The sequence below is a fragment of the Leptonychotes weddellii genome, chromosome 1, assembly GCF_054177405.1.
Source record: "Leptonychotes weddellii isolate Sample4059 chromosome 1, ASM5417740v2, whole genome shotgun sequence".
Taxonomy (NCBI): domain Eukaryota; kingdom Metazoa; phylum Chordata; class Mammalia; order Carnivora; family Phocidae; genus Leptonychotes; species Leptonychotes weddellii.
The window spans coordinates 56,147,938-56,168,476 of record NC_138369.1 but is presented as its reverse complement, the minus strand read 5'-3'; the positions used below and the strand labels follow the sequence as shown (position 1 = coordinate 56,168,476).

Sequence of the window (20,539 nt, the reverse complement as noted above, 5' to 3'; positions counted from 1 at the left end):
TACTTATAATTAAGTGATTCCTCATGAATGTGTTTGTTACTTTGGAGTAGAATCTGTCCTTTCTTGTTACTAAAGCTAGCCTAATTGGTTTTATTTAAAGTGTCTTCTGCATGAAACTGGGTTATCTTACTGTTGATGCATTAAGAACATTTTGTGTGAATAAAAGAAATCACTTTTGCTTGCAAATTTTCCATGGAAATACTAATTTCATTTTTTAAAATTATGTATTACAGATCTAAAATTAAACTGCCTGAGATTTTATTATCTTAGGGCGCACAAAACATTAAATAAGAAGAAAAGCCTATATTGAAAGTCTCATATTTGATTCTCATATTCCAAGGCCATGAAGATAAAAACATATTTTTTATCTTTGAAATGTGTGCAGTTCAGGAAGTGAGTGCACTAGATTTTCATGGAAGGGGGAACATTTTGGGTTTAGAGGTTTAGAATGCAGATGGTGACTAACTCAAGTTCTGAGTGATAGCTCCAACTCGCAGAGAACATGGATGGGGTTTAGTTTCAGGTGGGAATGATTATCACTTAACCCCTTCTGACATTTGCTTTTACTCTTTTCAAACTAATTTTTCCTTTCACTTTTCAGCTTATTTGTCTCTCTGGCTGCATTCTGTCTATGAGCCTATAGTAGAAGTTGGCATGTTGTAGTCACAATGTAAGATATAAAGAACAATAAATTTATAATAAAATAATGCATATACAAATAATAGGGTTGTCAGTTATTAGAAGGAAAAATGTACCCATGTTAAACATTTCTCCTAATTTTCACACTTTCTGGGTGTGGGGGTGGATGTTGGGGGATGTGAACAGGAAAAGCCAGGGCATGAGGCTCAGGAATAAAGCTAACAATGAGTGCGATTTGTATGCTGGCACTGTGCTAGTGGTTTTTACATATGTCTCCATTTCACATGATAAGATAAGGACCACCATCTCCATTTTACAGATAAGGTAATGAAGGATTGGTGAAGCCAACAACTTGCTCAGTCATTGGCAGAGCCAGAATTCAAAGGTCAGAGAGAGCGCCACACCTGCTAATGGGTTGGAAGGTGAAAGGACCAAGATGAAAGGGCCCAAGTCTTTGTAGGCCTCCAGACAGCCCTAGTGAGGCCAGTGTTTCTGTTTTTAAACCGAGTGTCTCCATCAGCATGTCGTGACCTGGAAAAGAACGTGCGACTTCTGAGGTTTCCTAATTTGAAACTGAGGGAATGGCTCTAGCCTTGAGTTAAATATTACTTGTTGACAGAGAACAGGGCCAGGTGTTTTCAGTGGGATGTTGTCTTATTTCAGTAAAATCACTTCATCCCCACATCAGGTGAATTTTTAAAAGCAGTCTATGTTTCATTTCCATTAATTTAAAAGTATCAAAACAATTTTCCAGAAAGCCTTGAACAAATATACATCCATTTATTTATTCATTTGGCAGAGAGAGCGAGCGAGCACAAGCAGGCAGAGCAGCAGGCAGAGGGTGAGGGAGAAGCAGACTCCCTGCTGAGCAGGGTGCCGGACGCGGGACTCTCGATCCAGGACTCGATCCTGGGACTCGATCCCGGGACTCCAGGATCATGTCCTGAGCCGAAGGCAGTCGCTTAACCAGCTGAGCCACCCAGGCTCCCCTATACATCCATTTTTTAAGGCATTGTCCTGTTTTTTTCTGCCTTGGATCCTTTATACTGCTAATGACTTCCAGGACAATGAAAATGGATTGTTTCCCAGACTGGATGAGAAGGATAGTCAGCCTTGTAGTTGGTACCTAGAAACACAGTTGCTGAAATTTTTTCTCTTGGCCCCTGGTGCTATTAATTCAGGAAAAGCCAATTGGCAGTTTAAAATACTATTCTAGAATACCTGGGAAATGAAGTTGCTTGTTCTTCCAGAGAAAGAGAAATCTTTGAGTAAAACCCAGGCTACCTGGCCATTTTCTTCATGCTCTTGTTTTGTAATCAGTGTAGATTTAGCCAGTGTAGGATGGTCTCTTTATGGTTTGGTGGTCTAGTGAGTCAGAAGATTTGAATGCTTGTCCCAGCTTTATGTCTTTGTGGATTCCTACTTAATCTTTTTGTGGTGCAATTTTCTTTACTTTAAAATGAAGGGATCAGATTGTATAATCTCTAGGGAACTTTCTAGCTCTTAAAAATAATTCTAGGGTCTTTTATACAAGAGTTTCCTTCTCTTTCTCTCATATTTGTCACTGTGCAGAAGTATTCAAGGTAGGGGCAGTAATTCACAACTACCTGAATGCCTGCCTCTTTATATAAGAGTGGCACTACATGGCAGCCTCTTAGTAAAATATGTGCTTTGTGGGTTTTTTGGTATAATGAAAATTTGCTTTGGGTTCGCCTTACTGTTTGAACAGTAGCTACCAGCCATATGTGGGTAATTACATTTAGACTTAAATAGATTAAAATTAAAAATTTAGGTCCTCAGTTACACTTCTAGCATTTCAGGTGGTCAATAGCCACAAATGGCCATTGGCTCCTGTTTTAGATAGCACAGACACAACATTTCCACTTTGTCAAAGAAAGTTCTGGTGGACAGTGCTGGTTTAAGGTGTAGTTTATGAGTGGAATAAGCTGTATTCTCGCAGTTCACATTAACTGGCCTGTATGGGGTTTACATTTTATTCTGTAGTCTTCTAAGGTCTTTTTAGGCCATTTTTTCCCCAAACGGGGCTAAAAAATAAGTTGTTTTATTAAGAATTATTTTTATAAGTAGCATAATTGAAAATAAATATGAATTCATCTGTCTTTGCTGCATCTTTAATGAGCTGTGGTTTTTAGAGGTCAATTTTTAAAAAGTGCTCTTGTGTGGTAGGTGGAATGAAAAAAAAGGTTAAAGGGAAGATTGAACATTAAACTATGTAGGTTGCCCTAGTACCCCAAATAAGACTGGGAAGGGGTGTGTAGAATTAGGCTGCCTGAATAGCACAAGGTTCTTTAAAGCTAACTAGCTCAGAACTGGTTACCACTCAATAAACTGTGCCTACTCTGCTGGGTTTATGCACATGCTCCCAAAACTTTTGTGGTATATAACCTGATAGGGAAAAAGGAAGAAATTTGCTTGGCTTCTTGTAGATTACATGTGTCTATTACATAACAAAAATGTAAACCAGTGATGAACTTCCAAAGTTCAGAACACTCTGTTGGGTTTTATATCATTGAATCATATTGGCGCTTATACAGACTTCTGAACAGATTTGATCACATGCATCAGTATACACAGCAGATGACAACCAGGAGTGTTTTGAAGGATGCTGAAAGATCATGACCAAAATAAGGCATTAGATTGTGGTGTTTCTGTTGAGTTACTGTTTCTATAATTTGAAATGATCAGACATAACCACATCTATTTGTTCCACCTGTAACGATCATGCTGTAGTGCCACGTGGTGTTGAGGTATTGATTCATTTTGGAAAAGACAGCGTTGATTAGCCATGAACCCAACTGGACAGTTGTGTGTAGATTCTTAGTTAGTGCAAATTACTTTAACACTTTGGACTTTGAAATTCTGAAAGATCAGAAGTTCCTTACTGTTGCAGTGATTAGACTCTAGGAACTAGTCATTTGATCTCACAGACAGGACTTAATGCTCCATTGCTAATAGCTGACTGTCAAAAAGTTTAGAATTGCATTTAATTTAGTCAACTCTTAGGCTGTGGTCATGTTTGGTTTTTTTTCTTTTCTTTTTTTACCATCTTCAGGAGGCATAACTCTTTTTTTTTTTTTTTTTTTTAGGAGACATAACTCTTGAAATAACTTTACCAACTCTAAAATATTTATGTAGTTTCTTCTAATTATAAGTAGTTTTTCATATTAACAAGACACAGGGGTTATTTTATTTAGTTATTCTTTTCTTTTCCAGGTGGAGGGGTGCAAGAAAACAAAAAGAAATTCTTTTGCAGTGAGCACAAAATTATTTATGACCCAAAATTTTTTAAGTCCTTAAACTATCTTTGTGATAAACATTTCTTCCTGCCTTGCATAAATGAACATTCACAATGAAAAAAGAATAGATAAAAGTCTACTTTTTTTTTTTTTTTAAGATTTTATTTATTTCTTTGACAGAGAGAGAGAGACAGCAAGAGAGGGAACACAAGCAGGGGGAGTGGGAGAGGGAGAAGCAGGTTTCCTGCAGAGCAGGGAGCCCAATGTGGGGCTCGATCCCAGGACCCTGGGATCATGACCTGAGCTGAAGGCAGATGCTTAACGACTGAGCCACCCAGGCGCCCCTTAATGCTGAACTCAATTTCTGTTTATTAAGTATACTTGCTTATTTTTATCTTGGTATATTGAGCTCTCTTGGTTGTTTATAGATTACATTCCACAAGTGGTCAGACACACATACACAAGATTATTATTGCTACTTGCTTTCCACCTGAAATATGTGGCTGCCCCAAAACCAACTTTAGAAGCTGAGTTGTCCACACCTGCTTGCTATAAGGAAGGTGCTGCTGTGCTCCTAACCGATTGTTGTTTGCGCAGTTCTTCTGATAGACAACCCTTCTGTCCGGTGATTAACTCTCCATGTACTTTCTCCTTTCCCAGGAAGATTCAGAAAGGGCCAGGTATTCCCACCGGTCCAGTCATCATCGACCTTATCTGGTTTGTAATAACCAATAAACTTGCCCCTAATACTTGCCCCTCTTTAACTTCATGCAGTCACCCACAAACTTATGCTATGTTTGTTTTTGTTCTTATCAGGGAGTTGAGGATGCGTTGTCCATTCGAAGTCTTGGCAGTCACAGGGTTGGTATTTTAAGTTGTTTGTACCATGATAGCAGAGCTTATATGTTCGAGCTTTCTGCAGCATTATTGCCTGAACAATCTGACAGTGTTCATATTGCTTTGCCTTAAAAAAACAAAAAACAAACAGAAAATATTGGCAAAGTCCTTTCATTGGAAAGTGATCTTTCTCTTAAATTATTGCTATAATCAATATAAATCAATTCTACAATCATGAATATTTTAAACTATTAACATATGTATTACTCTTTTTGTATAAAAGGACCTTTGATTTTGGAAAAGTATCGCAAAATAAGAAGATTGATTTTTATGGAATGACATCTGTGTGGTTCAACTTTTAGATTTTCCTACTTTCCTATTTTTTAAAATAATAATTTATTAAATGGGTAATAGCTTTGGGGCTTGGTTAACTAATTCTAGTTTTATTATATGGAAAAATTGAGCTACTGATTGAAAAATTCCCTGCTTATCATATTTATAGTAATTACCAAACCTCAACATTTTGAAGTATGCCTTAGCTTTTTAGCATACATTGCTGTAAATCAAGGTAAATGAGACTTCTTTCATTAAAGTCTTGTATATTGTGCCAAGACACTGATCTCTTTTTAAAGAATTGTGCTTTAAACCTTAAAGCAATGTGTTTAATTTGTGCATTGACAATATTATTATGTGTATATCTAGATTTTTCATCAGTAAAATGATCTTTCATGTTGCGGTCTATAATGGTTAACTTTCCCTAAGGCTAGTTTTCTTCCTATCTTGTGTTATATAATAAACCAAGTGTGTTTGGTATATGAGTTACAGATATGTTTGTACTCTTAAATAGTCCTTTACTCTAGTCATATTTCTTACTGGTGAATGTAATCTACTTTCTCTTTTTACAGAAGTCAGTACACTTGTTTTTGAATCATAAATATTTTAGTTAATTGCAAAACTTTAGATTTATAAGAATATTAACAAGCCTTCACGGCAACCTAATCAGCAACTTAAGAATGATTTTACAGGAGAAACATTTTTTAAGATAATAAATTCATCCTGCTTCTCCCTGGAGATTTTTTTTTCTCTTTAAACATCATATAGGGAGTTAGTCAATAAAAGCTTGAAAGTTGAGTGTTGAGAGTTTGAAAACAATCTCTCCCCATTTTTAAAAAATTTATGGCTTTTTCCTTTGCTTTTCATTATAATGTTCATAGTATGAAGTTTCACACAGTTATCATCAAACTGGTTATTTATAATTTTCTATGTGGTCTAAGGGAAACTTGATTATATATTAATATTAGCTTAACCGAACTGAAGAACCATCCAAGTTTGACCTAATTTAAGAAACTATTTTTTTATCATTTTTAAAAAAGATTTTATTTGTTTATTTGAGAGAGAGAGTGTGTGCACATGAGAGAGCGAGCAGGGGGGAGGAGCGGAGGGAAAGGGAGAAGCAGACTTCCCACTGAGTGGGGAGCCGAGCAGGGAGCCAAGCGGGGAGCCGAGCAGGGAGCCTGACGCGGGGTTCAGTCCCGGGACTGCAGGATTGTGACCTAAGCCAAAGGCAGATGCTTAACCGACTGAGCCACCCAGGCACCCCTAATTTAGGAGCCTCTAAAACAAATCTGCAAACAAGCATAAGAGAAATTAAACCTGCAATTAAGCTAATAAGGAATTGGTTACCATGAATGTCTATAAAGTAATGATGATTTTCTTTTTATGGAAATTATATCATTAAATAAATTTAAGATAAAACTAGAACTCTCACAGCATTTTATTTCACTATGGTAAGTGTGAAAATTTGCTACTGTGGTAAAGAGTAAAGCTCCCAGTATTTTAAAAAATCTGAGTGTGAACATGAAGATTAATAAAAATTTTACACCCTAGAGGAGACTCTAGTACGTTATTGTGTATGAGTGTATACCCAGCACATTTTAAATAGTTAGATTTCCTGGAAATAAGTCTGAAAGCTCACTGATAACATTGTTTAAAAGAAATATAATTAGGGGGGTCACCTGGGTGGCTCACAAGAGTCGCATGCTCTACTAACTGAGCCAGCTAGAGCCCCCAGATTATTTACTTTTTAAAAAAATAACTACCACGGGACATCTGGGTGGCTCAGTTGGTTAAGCGTCTGCCTTTGGCACAGGTCATGATCCTGATCCTGGAGTCCGGGGATCCAGTTCCGTGTTGGGCTCCCTGCTTAGCGGAGAGCCTGCTTCTCCCTCTGCCTGTCACTCCCCCTGCTTGTGCTCTCTCTGTCTCTCTCTCTTTTTTTTCTTTTTTTTAAGATTTTTATTTATTTGACAGAGAGACAGCCAGAGAGGGAACACAAGCAGGGGGAATGGGGTAGGGAGAAGCAGGCTTCCTGCAGAGCAGAGAGCCCAACGTGAGGCTCGATCCCAGGACCCCCGGATCATGACCTGAGCCGAAGGCAGATGCTTAACGACTGAGCCACCCAGGCGCCCCTCTCAGTCTCTCTCTCTGACAAATAAATAAAATCTTTAAATAAAAGTTAAAAAAAAATAACTACCACATACATTAAGCTGAATATATAGACAGCTTTTGTTCTCTTTTAAAAATAAATGTGATGGCCTAAAACACTGACCTAAACTTTATTGGGATTTGCTATATAATTTGGGAGTTTTGATATTTCTTTGCCAGTTATTTTTTAAAATGTATGAGCTGTATATTAAAAAGGTCTAACACTTTTGGACTTTGTATTTGATGTGTGAACATAAGCAGTACCTGGATGTGAGGCAGATGTATTTAAGGTTTTCTGTCATATTCTTAGGACTTTAATCTTTTTTTTATCCAATTAACTTCAGTTAATACTTTCTTGAAAGATGACCAGCCAGAAGGTATTTGGGCTGGAAATGGTGTCCATGTTATAGACATTCTATAAAAAATTAAAAGAACAAAGATAGTTCAAGACTGTGAATGATAGGTTTGGGGGAAGGAGGAAGAAATCAAAGCCCTGAGCTTAGAATTTAAACAGTCTGTTTCTTTAAACAACAATCTGCCTTTGAAAAACATCTTAAAAATGCTTGGTCACTGCTTTTTATATTGAAATTTGAGAAGACTATAAGGTAGAGGTCCAAAATTAGAAAATTGAGGCCATCTTGAACCAGAGTAGTAGGGGTACATTGCAATTTCTTATTGGTGCAGATTTTTACTGTTGTATATATTAGTTCCTCTTTAATTATCAATACCCTTAATATAATTTTAATGAATTTAATTTTAATATGCTTGCAATTTGTGTTTTGTCATTTACTACTACACTGTTTAATTCCATGGAAGAACCCATCGAAGGACATAACTGGGACACACTGGAGCAGAGCCAGTACACCCAAAAGGAAAGACATCATGGTGTGTAGTTCAGAAAAATGTGCAGTGTTAATATTATGCACTTTTACACTCAGAGTTCTGCGGGCTTGAGTAATGGGTATATTCTAATGGAAATTGACACTTGCTGAACTTTGTTTCCACAAACAAAAAGTTGCTCTATTTCTTTTAATTTTATTTCAAATGAAGACTTTCAGGTAACTTTCTGTGAGAATTAAACAAATTCTTTCTGATAGACTGTCAAAGATTTGGAAATGTTTTAGCTAGAGCCCTTAATATCTTCAGTTCTCCCTCCTTTGATGAATTATTTGTTTCTTTTTGTTTTTTTTTTTAAAGATTTTATTTATTTATTTGATAGAGAGAGGGAGAGCACAAGCAGGGGGAGGAGCAGGCAGAGGGAGAGGGAGAAACAGACTCCCTGCTGAGGAAGGAACCCGATGTGGGGCTCAGTCCCAGGACCCTGGGATCATGACTTGAGCCGAAGGCAGCCACTTAACCGACTGAGCCACCCAGGCGCCCCGAATTACTTTTTTTTAAACAACGTAAATACCAATTGGCATGTACTAGGGGGATTCTTTTCGTTTACCCAGTTGTTCTAGTAGCAGTTGGAGTGTCCAAGCTATGGATTTCTTATCAGATAGATTCAGCAGTTTTTTTAAAAACCAGCTGAACTCTGCATTATATTTTAGAAAGGGAAAATTGAAATAGGTCAATTTCAATTCCTCTGTTAAATTCTATGCTTTTGTAAAATGCCATTGGTGCTACAGAGAGGATCAGAAAACATAAGACATGACTGTTTTCTTCAGTGAACTTACTGGTTGGGAGGGTGGAATAGTTTATATGCAAGAATGTGTGGCTTGAGCAATACATATTTTAGTGATGGTATTTTTTTTAAACAAAAAAGATATTTTGTTAATGGAGAGGAGACCTAAGTGAAATTTCTATAGAGAAGGAACTTTACTTTCAGGGAAACGTCACTGACTATTTTACCATTGCACATAATTTACTAAATGTGCACCTTTAGGCATCTTAGAAAATTTTAGATAAACAAGATTTTTGTTATACATGTAATAACACTCTTTGTTGTTTGCCTCTTCTGGGTAAGATTGCTTAAAAGGTGTAAGCTAGAATGCTTAAAAAACAAAATTAGGAAATCACAATTCTTTTTTTTTTTTTTTTTAAAGATTTTTATTTGTTTATTTAACAGAGATAGAGAGCACAAGTAGGCAGAGCGGCAGACAGAGGGAGAGGGAGAAGCAGGCTCTCCCCTGAGCAGGAAGCCCGATGCGGGGCTCGATCCCAGGACTCTGGGATCATGACCTGAGCTGAAGGCAGCCGCTTAACTGACTGAGCCACTCAGGCGCCCCAGGAAATCACAATTCTAAGTAGTTACTATTTAATTCAGTTTCTTGGATTCGAAATGTGGTATTATGCCTATTATCTTCTTTTCTTTTCTTTTTTTTTTTTTAAGATTTTATTTATTTATTTGAGAGAGAGAGAATGAGAGACAGAGAGCATGAGAGGGAGGAGGGTCAGAGGGAGAAGCAGACTCCCTGCCGAGGCAGGGAGCCCGACGCGGGGACTCGATCCCGGGACTCCAGGATCATGACCTGAGCCGAAGGCAGTCGCTTAACCAACTGAGCCACCCAGGCGCCCCCCTATTATCTTATTTTCTTAAAGACCCTACATGAAATGTGGTTTTTCTGGTCTTATCATAAATTTTATGTGTTTTTCTTTGATTGATATTTAATCCCACACTTGTATGTATACTGTGCATATTCCGCACTTTGCTTGGACTGTTTCCAGTTTTGTTCAGTGTTTTTAATAGGGAAAGGTCTTGAGAAAGGAAGTTTTTCAGCTGTGTGTCCACAGGCAGATCCAAGGGAACTTCCACATTTTGATGCTGCAATTGTTTTTTTTGTAAGCCTGATTATATATTAGTTATGTGCTCTCACTTCATTGTCCATGCCTTCCTTGCTTTTGCCATGTTTCAAACAATGGGAAATGGTGGTAACAGCCACAATAATAGAAAGTAAAACATCTTTTTAATTTCAAAATGTTTAATTCCTGCATGTAAAGGCTCCCTGCGGGTGTTTTGTGCTAGGGTATACTGAGGTTGAGTCATCTCGCCATTATTGACTAGGAATTCTGTGTTTGAAAGAGAACATGCAGCGTTACATGTACAAAGAGTTTAGCAATCACTTATATTAGGAAAGTGTGGGTGTGGGGAAGAAGATTCTTTAATTCAAATGTAATAGCCTTTGTGTATAATAATTTTCAACTTTTAAAGTAGTGCTGAATTTTTTTAAATTGTTTTATTTAAATTCCAGTTTGGATTTTTAGTAACTTTGCAAACGTTGCTTTTTTCCTCTTTATATTTCTGATTTGGGGAATACAATCAACATTCAACTTTTTCTGAAATCCAGTATGATGCTCTCAAGGATAGATCATCAAGACTTTCATCATTAGTATGTAGTGCATGACTTTGTGTTAAATGTAGAGTTTTACTTTATAAATGTCTGATCATGCTAATCATAGATTATGACTAACTTTCCACAGGTTTGTTATTATGTTTTGGGGAAAGCGTATGGCCAACGATGCAAAGATTGTTTTGCAATTGTGGCATAATTGAACATTTGAATAATTTTTTCTTTTAAAATTTCAGGATCAGATAAAAATGATTTGCTTCCTTATCCAGCACTAAGATTGGTAGTAATATCTTTTCTTAAAGTGATGAGCTCCTCAAATGACACATATGTGTTGCCTGGAAGACATGTTTCTGGCAGTGTTTGATACCCACTGAACTACAGGCCCTGCTGTGTTTGTTTCTTATTATGTGCCACAGGCCGGCAGGTGTGAAGTTGCTAAACAGGAAATAGCCAGCAGTGACAGGTGATACCTGAAACATCAGTTATACCTGCTCATTTTTGCTTGATTTGGTTGGTTTTTTATGTATGTCATTTTAGCCAAGGAAGTTTAGTTATAGCATGTTTTCCTTGGGTTAATATTATGTCAGTAGATGGCCTGAGTTTCTACAATATAGTCATCTCTTAAAATGTTCAGGGTAATGTATGAAAGGAAGGATATGCATATTCAAAAAAGAAAAATGAGTGGATGGATTCAGGATCTAGCTGTGCATATGACAGATGATTTGCCTGGAGCAGACTGCTGATAAGTAGGACGTTGCTAGCACCTCCTCATTTCATGTGGGCAGTATATAGCTAGATTGGGTTTCTTGTCTACCTAATGCTCTTTATACTAGTATTTCTGTCCTCCTTCATTCCCTCATATGCACTTGGCTTTGTGCTCCTGGGAGAAGTTATGTATTGAGACAGTGCTGTCTTCAGAGGACCTGCGTGTAAGGTCATTGTCTGATAATGCTGTTGCTACAAGGGGCAGTCCATACTGTCTTGGCTGTTTTCCTCCTGAGCAGCATGTGCTGTGGGACCACTAACTTGGGTCAGGAGTATTTTCTTGGGCAGAGCAATGCTCAATCTTGTTTTGGTTGATCCCAAAGGATTGCCTTTTGGCCTTTTGCTAAGGTAGGCCTAGAAGGAAGTCGACCCTCTTGTCCCCCATACCTTTATAAAGAAGATAGAAAGCACTCAAATAAGATGTGGGGTGAACATCTTCACAAATGCCCTGCCTGGCTCTGAGTCCTAATTACATCTTTTTGAGCTGGCTGTACATGGAGATGGGATGGCACAGGGGAAAGTGAGGGGGAGTGAAGATGTGTAGAGGTGCTAGATACCTTAGCTAGTCAGTCAAGTGCCATGAATCATTTACTAACAGCTGGTAAATAGATTCCATGGGGACTGCTCTGTATCTCATATGCATCTTTCTGTGTATAATTTTAAGATGAAGTTTATTAAGTTATTTTTTAAACTTCACTATGTGATCATGAAAGTTAACTTCAGATGTTTACTTCCAGAATCATTCTTACAGTCATTCTTATGGAATGAAGAAGAGGTCTTCTGGTTCTCATAAAGACCCACTGGTTAGTTGTGTTCTGTCTCATGTCCCACTGTCTTGTGCTGCTATAAAATTCACTGATTACTTTTAGGGAACTTAAGAATTATGACTGCTTTGGTGTGTGCCTTAGGTATTATTGAAATTTGATAACATACTGAAACATGATTTATCAGAATCTTATTTAAAAGTAATTTTGTTTTCACTTACAGGATTTAATATCAAGTTAATACAAGAAATTCATTAATCACCTACTTTCATTTATGAACTGTCCTTTGGAATATACTTCAAGAATAAGTTTAGTGAGATTATTTATTTATTTATTAAAGATTTTATTTATTTATTTTGACAGAGAGAGATAGCAAGAGCAGGAACACAAGCAGGGGGAGTGGGAGAGGGAGAAGCAGGCTCCCCGCTGAGCAGGGAGCCTAATATGAGGCTCGATCCCGGGACCCTGGGACCATGACCCAAGCCGAAGACAGACACCCAATGACTGAGCCACCCAAGCGCCCCAAGATTTTTTATTTATTTTTGAGAGAGAGAGAGGGAGAGAGATAGCACGAGCAGGGGGAGGGGCAGAGGGAGAAGCAGAGTCCCTGCGGAGCAGGGAGCCTGATGCGGGACTCGATCCCAGGACCCTGGGATCGTGCCCTGAGCCGAAGGCAGACGTTTAACCAACTGAGCCACCCAGGTGTCCCCAGAAAACAATGTATTATGTATAATGTCAGGAATATAAATTGAATTTGTTAGAGCCTTTTTTTTTTTTTTAAGATTTTATTTATTCATTTGAGACACAGAGATACAGAGAGAGAGAACATGAGCAGGGGGAGAGGCAGGCTTCCTGCTGAGCCAGGAGCCCAATGTGGGGCTCCATCCCAGGACTCTGGGATCATAACCTGAGCTGAAGGCAGACAGGATCCTGGGATCACGACCTGAGCTGAAGGCAGACGCTTAACCATCTGAAACACCCAGGCGCCCAATGTTAGAGTTTTTAATAGATTATTGATGGTGATAGAGAATACTGAAATACTCTTTCTGTTAGGCTGCCACAGTACTGGCGGGAGAATCACTCCCAAGCTGCCTGTTAACTGGGTTCCTGTGGAAGGGGCTCTGACCTTTGGTAGGGTGAGAGAGGATCAGTAGGCTTTGGCTGGTAGAAGGGAATATAATGGAGAGGACATTAGTGAGAAGCCCTGGAGGGTGAAGCCTTGGGAGCTCTGAGGAGAGGTTAGTCCTGGTGCCTTGTTGAGGGGGTGGTGTGGGGAGGCCAGGCCAGGAGTGGCAGGGGTTAGTGGGCACACGGATTCCCCCCCCCCCCCCGATTGCAGTGTCAGCAGTGCAGGAGGAGGCCATCAGTCAGGGATTGCTTACATTTCCTTAACTCTGAGTGAAAAAGATGGCTGGATAAGTTAGAAAGGGAGTTTTATAGATGATGGCCTCTTTGCCAGGTAACCACAATCTGTATAATGGCCTGTTTGTGCGGTGTATTGAAGATGAACCTGCCATAGATGTTTTAGGCCAAACCTGTTTAGTACACACTTGCACTGTGTCTTTGGTAACTTAATTCAATATTTTGACAAATAATGGGACTAGGAGAAGTTTGAAGAAAAAGACTTTACTGTTTTCTCTGGCATTGCCAAGTGGATTATAAAAGTGGTAATTACTCAGTTGTCTTGGATTTTTCAAGGATGTTACTAAGTATGACATGAGAATAAATCACTTATTATTTCCATTCCATTTTGACTGAGGCTTTATGCTCATGTTTTTAAAATAAAAAAAATTAGTAATGACTTGGTTTGAATACAGTTAACCTTTAATATTAGTCTTTTTTGGAGACCTGAGATAATTATTATTTTGACTTTTACTTAATGCAATTCAGTGCTTTAAAGTCATTGTTTTGGAGGAGAGAGGGTTTGGCAATATTAGAGTTTGCCTTTGTGTATTGTCAACAATGTTTAACCTAAGAAAAATGTGTTTAATTTTACTTTTTGCAGAGTGGCCTCTACTTTGACCAGAGAAACTATAGCAGTCTTAGACATAGCAAACCCACCTCTGCCTACTACACTCGGGTTTGTCTCAAGCTTTTTGGCTTTGTTTGTTTTATCCAACTTTAACACACTTCTAACCCCTGGTTTTGCATTTTGACTAGTTAGAACTAATCTGTGAGTGGCTGTGTGTACACTGGTTTGTGGTAACTGAATTCATAGAGTCTGTGTATCTTTAGCTGATGTGAACTATTGAACCACCACATTTATAAATGAGTACCATTTTCCCCAGTTTTTTAAAATGAAAAATACTTAACATACAAAAATGTTCAAAGAATTGTATATTAACCACCCACGTGCCTACTACTTAGATTCTACAATTAATATTTTACTATATTTCCTTTATCATATTAATGTCTATCCATCTATCCATCCATCGATCCATCTTTTTTGGGGGGATGTATTTCAGAATAAGTTGTAGGCATCACTACACATCATGGTAGTTGGCCTTTTAATAAAAGCTTACATGTAAAAATTTAAACTGTAATTGGGATGAAAAGAATATTTGTTTAATGTTAGAATCCTTGTTTTTTCAAGACATTTGGCACATCATACATTTAAAACAAATATGTGGCACATAGTACATAGAAAATAATTCAGTTGTCAAAACCTGCACACGCAACTTAGATATTCTTATTTTCCCTGTCTGATGGGCTTGGAAAAAAGAGTTGAAAATTATTTTCAGATGACATCAGAAGAGGAAAGATTTAATTCCATTTTTAAAAATGCTGTGCCTTGTTAGTGACTTGAATTTGTTGTGACCAGTACATTTTTTCTGATTAAACTAAGATACTTTGTCCATGGCTTGTGTATTTGTAGTGTAACTTGGAGCTCATTTACCTGGTTCCTCAGCAGTCAGGCTAAGCTCATCAAGAGTCTGCTGTGAGAGCTCAGAAAGTGTCCCAGGAGCTGCTGGTGACCCGGGTGTGGCCACTGTCCTCCACACTCCCTGTGCCGTGGCCCTCTTTTCTTGAGTGTTTTCTTAGGTTGCCACCCCATCTCCTAACATTACTATTGAAAGCCCAGTAAGACTTAAGCACATTTATAGAAAACTATTCCAGGTGTTTCTCTTATCCCTTAAAATGGGTATTCAAAAAGATTTCTAATGGCTAAGTTTTCCTCACCTTATGTGTTACTTAACTCCCTTAAGCATTCAGGAATTGCTAATCAATTATGGAGTGTAGAATAAACACAGCTTCTGCTCTCGTGATGGAGAGACCAAGTCTCCTTTTGCTGAATTATCTTGTTCTGTTTTGTTTTTGTTTCTTAACAGTCTTCTTCCCTGTGTAGTGACCCTCTGGCGACCTCAAAGAGTACCAGGGTTAGTACTTTCTGAGAAGTGTCTTGCCTTCAGAGCTACCAGTTGCTTTTCTTTGGGTTAAATCATGTGCTTTTTTCATAGGCCTCCTCTACTGCAAATTCTGGTCTGCTGAGAAGTACCAGCCTGGTTTGTATTTTTCTCTTCCGACGTGTGTACTCCTGGTGGAGCCACTGTCATGGTGCTGACCCTGGCTTGACAGCTTTCCTCCAAAACAGTCAAGGACACGTGGCTTTGATGCTATGTACACTGCAGAATGTGCTGCCAATGCTTAAAATGCAAAACTTTAGGGTAGTAAGAAAAAAAACAAAAACAAACCAGCCCTATTTTCCAGATAGTGCTGGCTGTTGGTAGGCCCTTGCTTACGGTTGGTTTCCTGTAGAGAAGACAACCTTGCATGGGCCCCACTACACTTGTATACTTTTGTGAGATGGTTGCCCATGCACAGATGTCATATTTCCTTTGGGACAGCTGTGACCTTGGCCGTGTTAATACTAGGCTCTAATAAAGCAAGCTGACTAGGAAGCAAAAGCCATTATCTGTGTAACGTGCGCCATAGTTCTGTGTAATGTGCAAGTTGTGAGCTGGCTGCTTTCAGGCTGTTGCTTTGTTGTGCTGTGGCCTGTTCTCGTAGACTGGCAACTGGAGGCTTTGTAGGTTCATTTTATTGTGCCAGTGGGCAAAATGCTTTATGTCCCTCACTTTGCTTTTCTGCTCAGTCCCCTCTTTAGAGAGAATAAATTCATAAATGTTCCTTCTCCTAGTTTCATAACATGATGGTGAAAAGAAATACTGTAATGGTGCTTTTTAAAGGAAGTGTGAGTTTGAAGTTTTGGGACTGATGTAGGACTTTACGCGTATCAGTGAATGTTCTCACCTGACACACTACACTACAACACTTTTTTGGAACTGAGTACTTCGAAGAAATTGTGACATTTTCAAAACAACTTTGATACCTGAATAAATAGATGAGTGGTATTTCCTCTGTTCTTTAGGTGTCATTGTATCATGGTGGATTATATAACCCTTATGGGTCTCGAACTGTAAGTCCAACCAGGGGGAGGTGGTGAGGAGGGAGGTGTGTAGGTGGGTATAGTTTACTTACAAAGAAAAAGTCATTTAATCTGACCTGCAGTTGCTCTGTAAGCTGTGACCCATAAGCTAGCCAACGGTGACTCTCACCCAAATTGTGAGGAACTGCCTGCTGGAAATCATGGCTCACAGTATGAAGGGAATATAAGTGGAGAAACCTCTTTTCCTGCTCATTAGTCCCTGAGGAAGAGGATGGGAGCAGTGCTCCTCAGGGCATCCCCTTCCCCTCCTCACCCTCCAGCTGAGGGCTGCTGGATCTAGGGGGTTGGGAGAAAGGTAGAGTTCCAGACCTGGGAGAACAGTCACCTTCACCCCGGGAGCCAGCGGCCACTTAGGTCCAGGGTCACGAATGTATTCCCCCAGCAGGCAAAGGAGGTGGCCATTATTGTAAAACCTTTCTTCTTGGAAACTTTATAGCCATCTGAATACAGTTATTACTCATCAAGAACAAGTTCGGCCCGAAGCTGTCCTGTGGTGAGCTGTCTGGTCTCTTTGCATGCTTTATAGATACTTTCAGTTGTTTCCTTAATCTGTACTCACAATTCGGAATATTGAGGATGCGTGTTTCACTCTTTTGTGCATGGATTGTCATTTTCCTTCAGTACACAAACTCAGGTATACTAATTTGTCCTAATTGGTGGTTTCTGTGTGAATGTGACTTAGCACACAATTTCTGAAATGAGTCTGGAACCAGTGCCATTAGAAGTTTTAAAAAATTTGTATTGTCGTTTATGTGAAGTTCTTATCTTTTCAGTGGTGATAATTCACTATATGGGTTGATTATCCTATGTTTCTCTTTTCTGTTTCTGCTTTCTGCATTGAGCCATTTCACTTGCTTGCCAGCACTTCAATCAATGGAGTGAAAGGAGAAGTAATAAAACAAGTCAGCTTTTAAAAATTGTTTACATAAAAGACAAAACTGGGATAATTCTAATCACCTAATCTTTCTGGAATATTAAAACTTTTTTTTTTTTTAAGTTATAAAAGTAGTATTAGCTTAAGGAAAGTCCAAAGTAAAAGTCCCCTGACACTTTCCTTATGTTCCCTTTTCTACTGAGTGCGTTTTGGAGATAGTTTTATGTCAGCACATTCTTTTTAATGGTGGTATATTATCCCACTAGTGCATGGGTTGTACATTTCTTTTTGAGGATTTCTTTTCATAGGTATTGTTTTTGTTTTTTGTTTTTAAACTGTAGTTGACACACAAGGTTACATTAGTTTCAGGTGTATAACATAGTGATGTGACAACTCTGTATATTATGCTGTGCTCGCCACAAGTGTAGCTCGCATCTGTCACCACACAGCATGATTACAATACCATTGACTATATTCTCTATGCTGTAGCTTTTATCCTTGTCAATCATTAAATAACTGGAAGCTTGTATTTCCCACTCCCTATCGATGGACATTTAGGTTGCTGTATTTTTGCTACAGCAAACACTTGCATAATGGACTGTTGTATACAGTTGTATTTTTGTGTACTTATGAGTAGATCTCATGTAAGGTAGATTGCTAATCATTAAATGATGGGGGTCAAAGAGTATATACGTTTAAATTATGATGCATATTGCCGTATTGCCCACCAAAAAAGACTAAACTAATTTACATTTCCAATGGCAAATGATGACTTTAGGAACTACTTTGTTATTCTTGACAGTGTCAAAGTAGGAGAAATTACTAAAGCAGTTTCTTAATGGTCAGTACAGATTGCTCTGTGGAGTGGAATAGGTGAGCTATATAGATTTTATTTTATATTCATGTTGGGCTCTGTTCTCCTGCCATTTCCAAGGGGCACTTCTCAAGAATTCCACTCCTGTGCTTAACAAAAATGTACACAGGAATGTTTAAGGAGATAAAGGCTTTTTGATTTAAGTAGGAAGTTTACTTTTACCTCACTCCGTAATAAAATTCCACTTGGCAATTCTGGGACCCGATAGCATTTTTAATGTACCAGTATGATGGCCCCTTGCAAACAAAATTATGGTAATACATTTTCAATCAAGTGTAGAACCTTGTCCTTGTGTGCTGGCTGCATGTTATTTCATTTGCAAGTTGGGTTCAGAGTTATTATCTCGGTGATGCCAGAATGGTTCCTCAGTGATGTCAGAATAGAGGTAACTTATACACACGGAAGATGAGTCTTCTGCTGCTCGTGGAACAGGAAGAAAACTGTAGGGTGACGTTAGAAATATCTCCACGCATTGCATAGGAATGAATAAAGGAAAATAAGAATCATCATTTCAGTGTCCTTGCTGGTAGGAAATTCTGTCTTTGACTTATTTCACCTGAAGATATTCTTAGATTTTTTTTCTCTCCCGAACTTAAGCATTAAGTATACTTGTTGACCCCCTGATGGGCTCCAAAGGGCCTAGTGGTTTAAAAAGCATGAAATCCGGGCGTCTGGGTGGCTCAGTTGGTTAGGCAACTGCCTTCGGCTCGGGTCATGATCCTGGAGTCCCGGGATCGGGCTCCCTGCTTGGCGGGGAGTCTGCTTCTCCCTCTGACCCTCCCCCATCTCATGCTCTCTCTCTCTCTCATTAAAAAAAAAAAAAAGCATGAAATCCCTAGCTGGTGTTGGTTGGTCTATTTATGCCCTAGCCCTCCACTCCTGTCCTCTTTTTTTCTACAACTTAAATAAAAGAGAAAGTAGTATTTTATTCATTGTGCTTTTTAGAAATATCGTTTGGTTTTTAATGATACTTTATTATACTTTGAAGCCACTTTTCTGTTTGATGGTGCGCAATAGGTGGTGCCAATTATATGCTCCTGTAGAGTAATTGCATGCTTCCCCAAACCTTACCTAATGTGCTTGCAGCCAGGTAGGACCTATAGTGAAATCACATGTTTTTCATTATCTGCTTTTAATATCTGTAGTTTACCAATGATGACACTGCAAGCATTGCATCTTCTGGTCGCGCCAGTCGTGGGCGAAGGGACAGTGTGGTGAGCGTGGTTTGCATGCAAACTCATACAATAAGTTTTTAAATTGCCCCCCTATATGTGATCCCATGAAATCTCCTGGAAAATGAAATTTACATTTGACAAAAATGAGCATTTTCCTCAAATTTAGTTTATATGAATAATTTGCCTTCAAAAATGTGTTCCTGTGAATATGTGTTCTCTGTGGGCTATGGAAGCTTTCCTCAGTAACTTGCCTCTTTACACCTCTTATGCACAGGTCTTTGTGTATTTGAAAGATTTTCACTTTTTATTCTTTGTTGCTGTTTTATGTACATGCATTTATGTGCACAGTTCACCAGTAACAAAAGTTTCTCCAGCAAAATGAATGCTCCACTTTGCATAAAACTCGTTAACTATGGATTACAAATCATGTTGCCATCAGTTGCTTTCTTCGCTGTGTATTTAAGATGTATTGTTTATAGTTTATACATCTTTTAAGACCTGTGAACTTCTTAATAGTCGTAGGTGGCAAAATTTAGAAATTCTGGTTAAAAATTCAGCCAGCATAATAATTGTAGAGACAACAAATAGCTAGGTCAAAATACAGATTGGTGTAATTTCAGATTATTCTTTTGATGATGCTGGAAGTTTTTCAGAGAGCTGATGACATTTTTGCTATATTTAAGAATTGATTTGAAAATTACATTGGTAAGCATGATATGTCAGCTTAGAGCTACAAAAGAGCCATGTTTTGTGAAAGATTGTAAACCTGAAGCTTTCATAGAAAAGGGAAACACCAAGTGTTTGTGAGATTTGTTGCCAAAAATGCAGTGATCTGTTTAAGGCAATTGTGGTCCATTGGCGAACCAGTTAATGCTCATACAGCTGAAGGAGAAAACACAAGCCAGGACACCTGAAAGCACCTTGGAAAGTGATGGAGTAGAAAGGGCAGGAAGGGACTTTAATGATGCCTGGGTTTGAGCCACTTCTACAACCTGTTAGTTGTGTTAATGGCAATTTATTTGTAACGGGAATGTTAATGACTGTCTTTGTAGGTAGGCTTAATATATGCAAATGAATTACTTATGGAGAAGAGTTACAAAGTTCTTGAGACAGTAGGAACCAGTAAAATATTA

At 38.5% G+C, this 20,539-nt stretch overlaps 1 protein-coding gene across 18 annotated transcripts in view; it reads left to right on the top strand.

Annotated features, from left to right (window-relative positions):
- The window catches only part of LRRFIP2 (LRR binding FLII interacting protein 2), a 107,094-nt gene that overhangs the window by 40,245 nt on the left and 46,310 nt on the right, over positions 1–20,539 (top strand). For 7 of the 18 annotated variants that reach the window (XM_081824228.1, XM_081824203.1, XM_081824184.1 and 4 more), the window contains exons 5-15: positions 4,557–4,613; positions 4,713–4,757; positions 8,034–8,102; positions 10,505–10,546; positions 12,010–12,075; positions 14,042–14,116; positions 15,366–15,413; positions 15,495–15,539; positions 16,406–16,453; positions 16,920–16,976; positions 19,377–19,445. The exons of 6 other annotated variants lie outside the window; for them this stretch is intronic. In XM_081824228.1, the coding sequence (XP_081680354.1) occupies positions 4,557–4,613; positions 4,713–4,757; positions 8,034–8,102; positions 10,505–10,546; positions 12,010–12,075; positions 14,042–14,116; positions 15,366–15,413; positions 15,495–15,539; positions 16,406–16,453; positions 16,920–16,976; positions 19,377–19,445 (621 nt within the window). The remainder of the gene's footprint in view (positions 1–4,556; positions 4,614–4,712; positions 4,758–8,033; positions 8,103–10,504; positions 10,547–12,009; positions 12,076–14,041; positions 14,117–15,365; positions 15,414–15,494; positions 15,540–16,405; positions 16,454–16,919; positions 16,977–19,376; positions 19,446–20,539) is intronic. 5 more of the 18 variants (XM_081824251.1, XM_081824273.1, XM_081824259.1 and 2 more) reach the window with 3 other exon arrangements.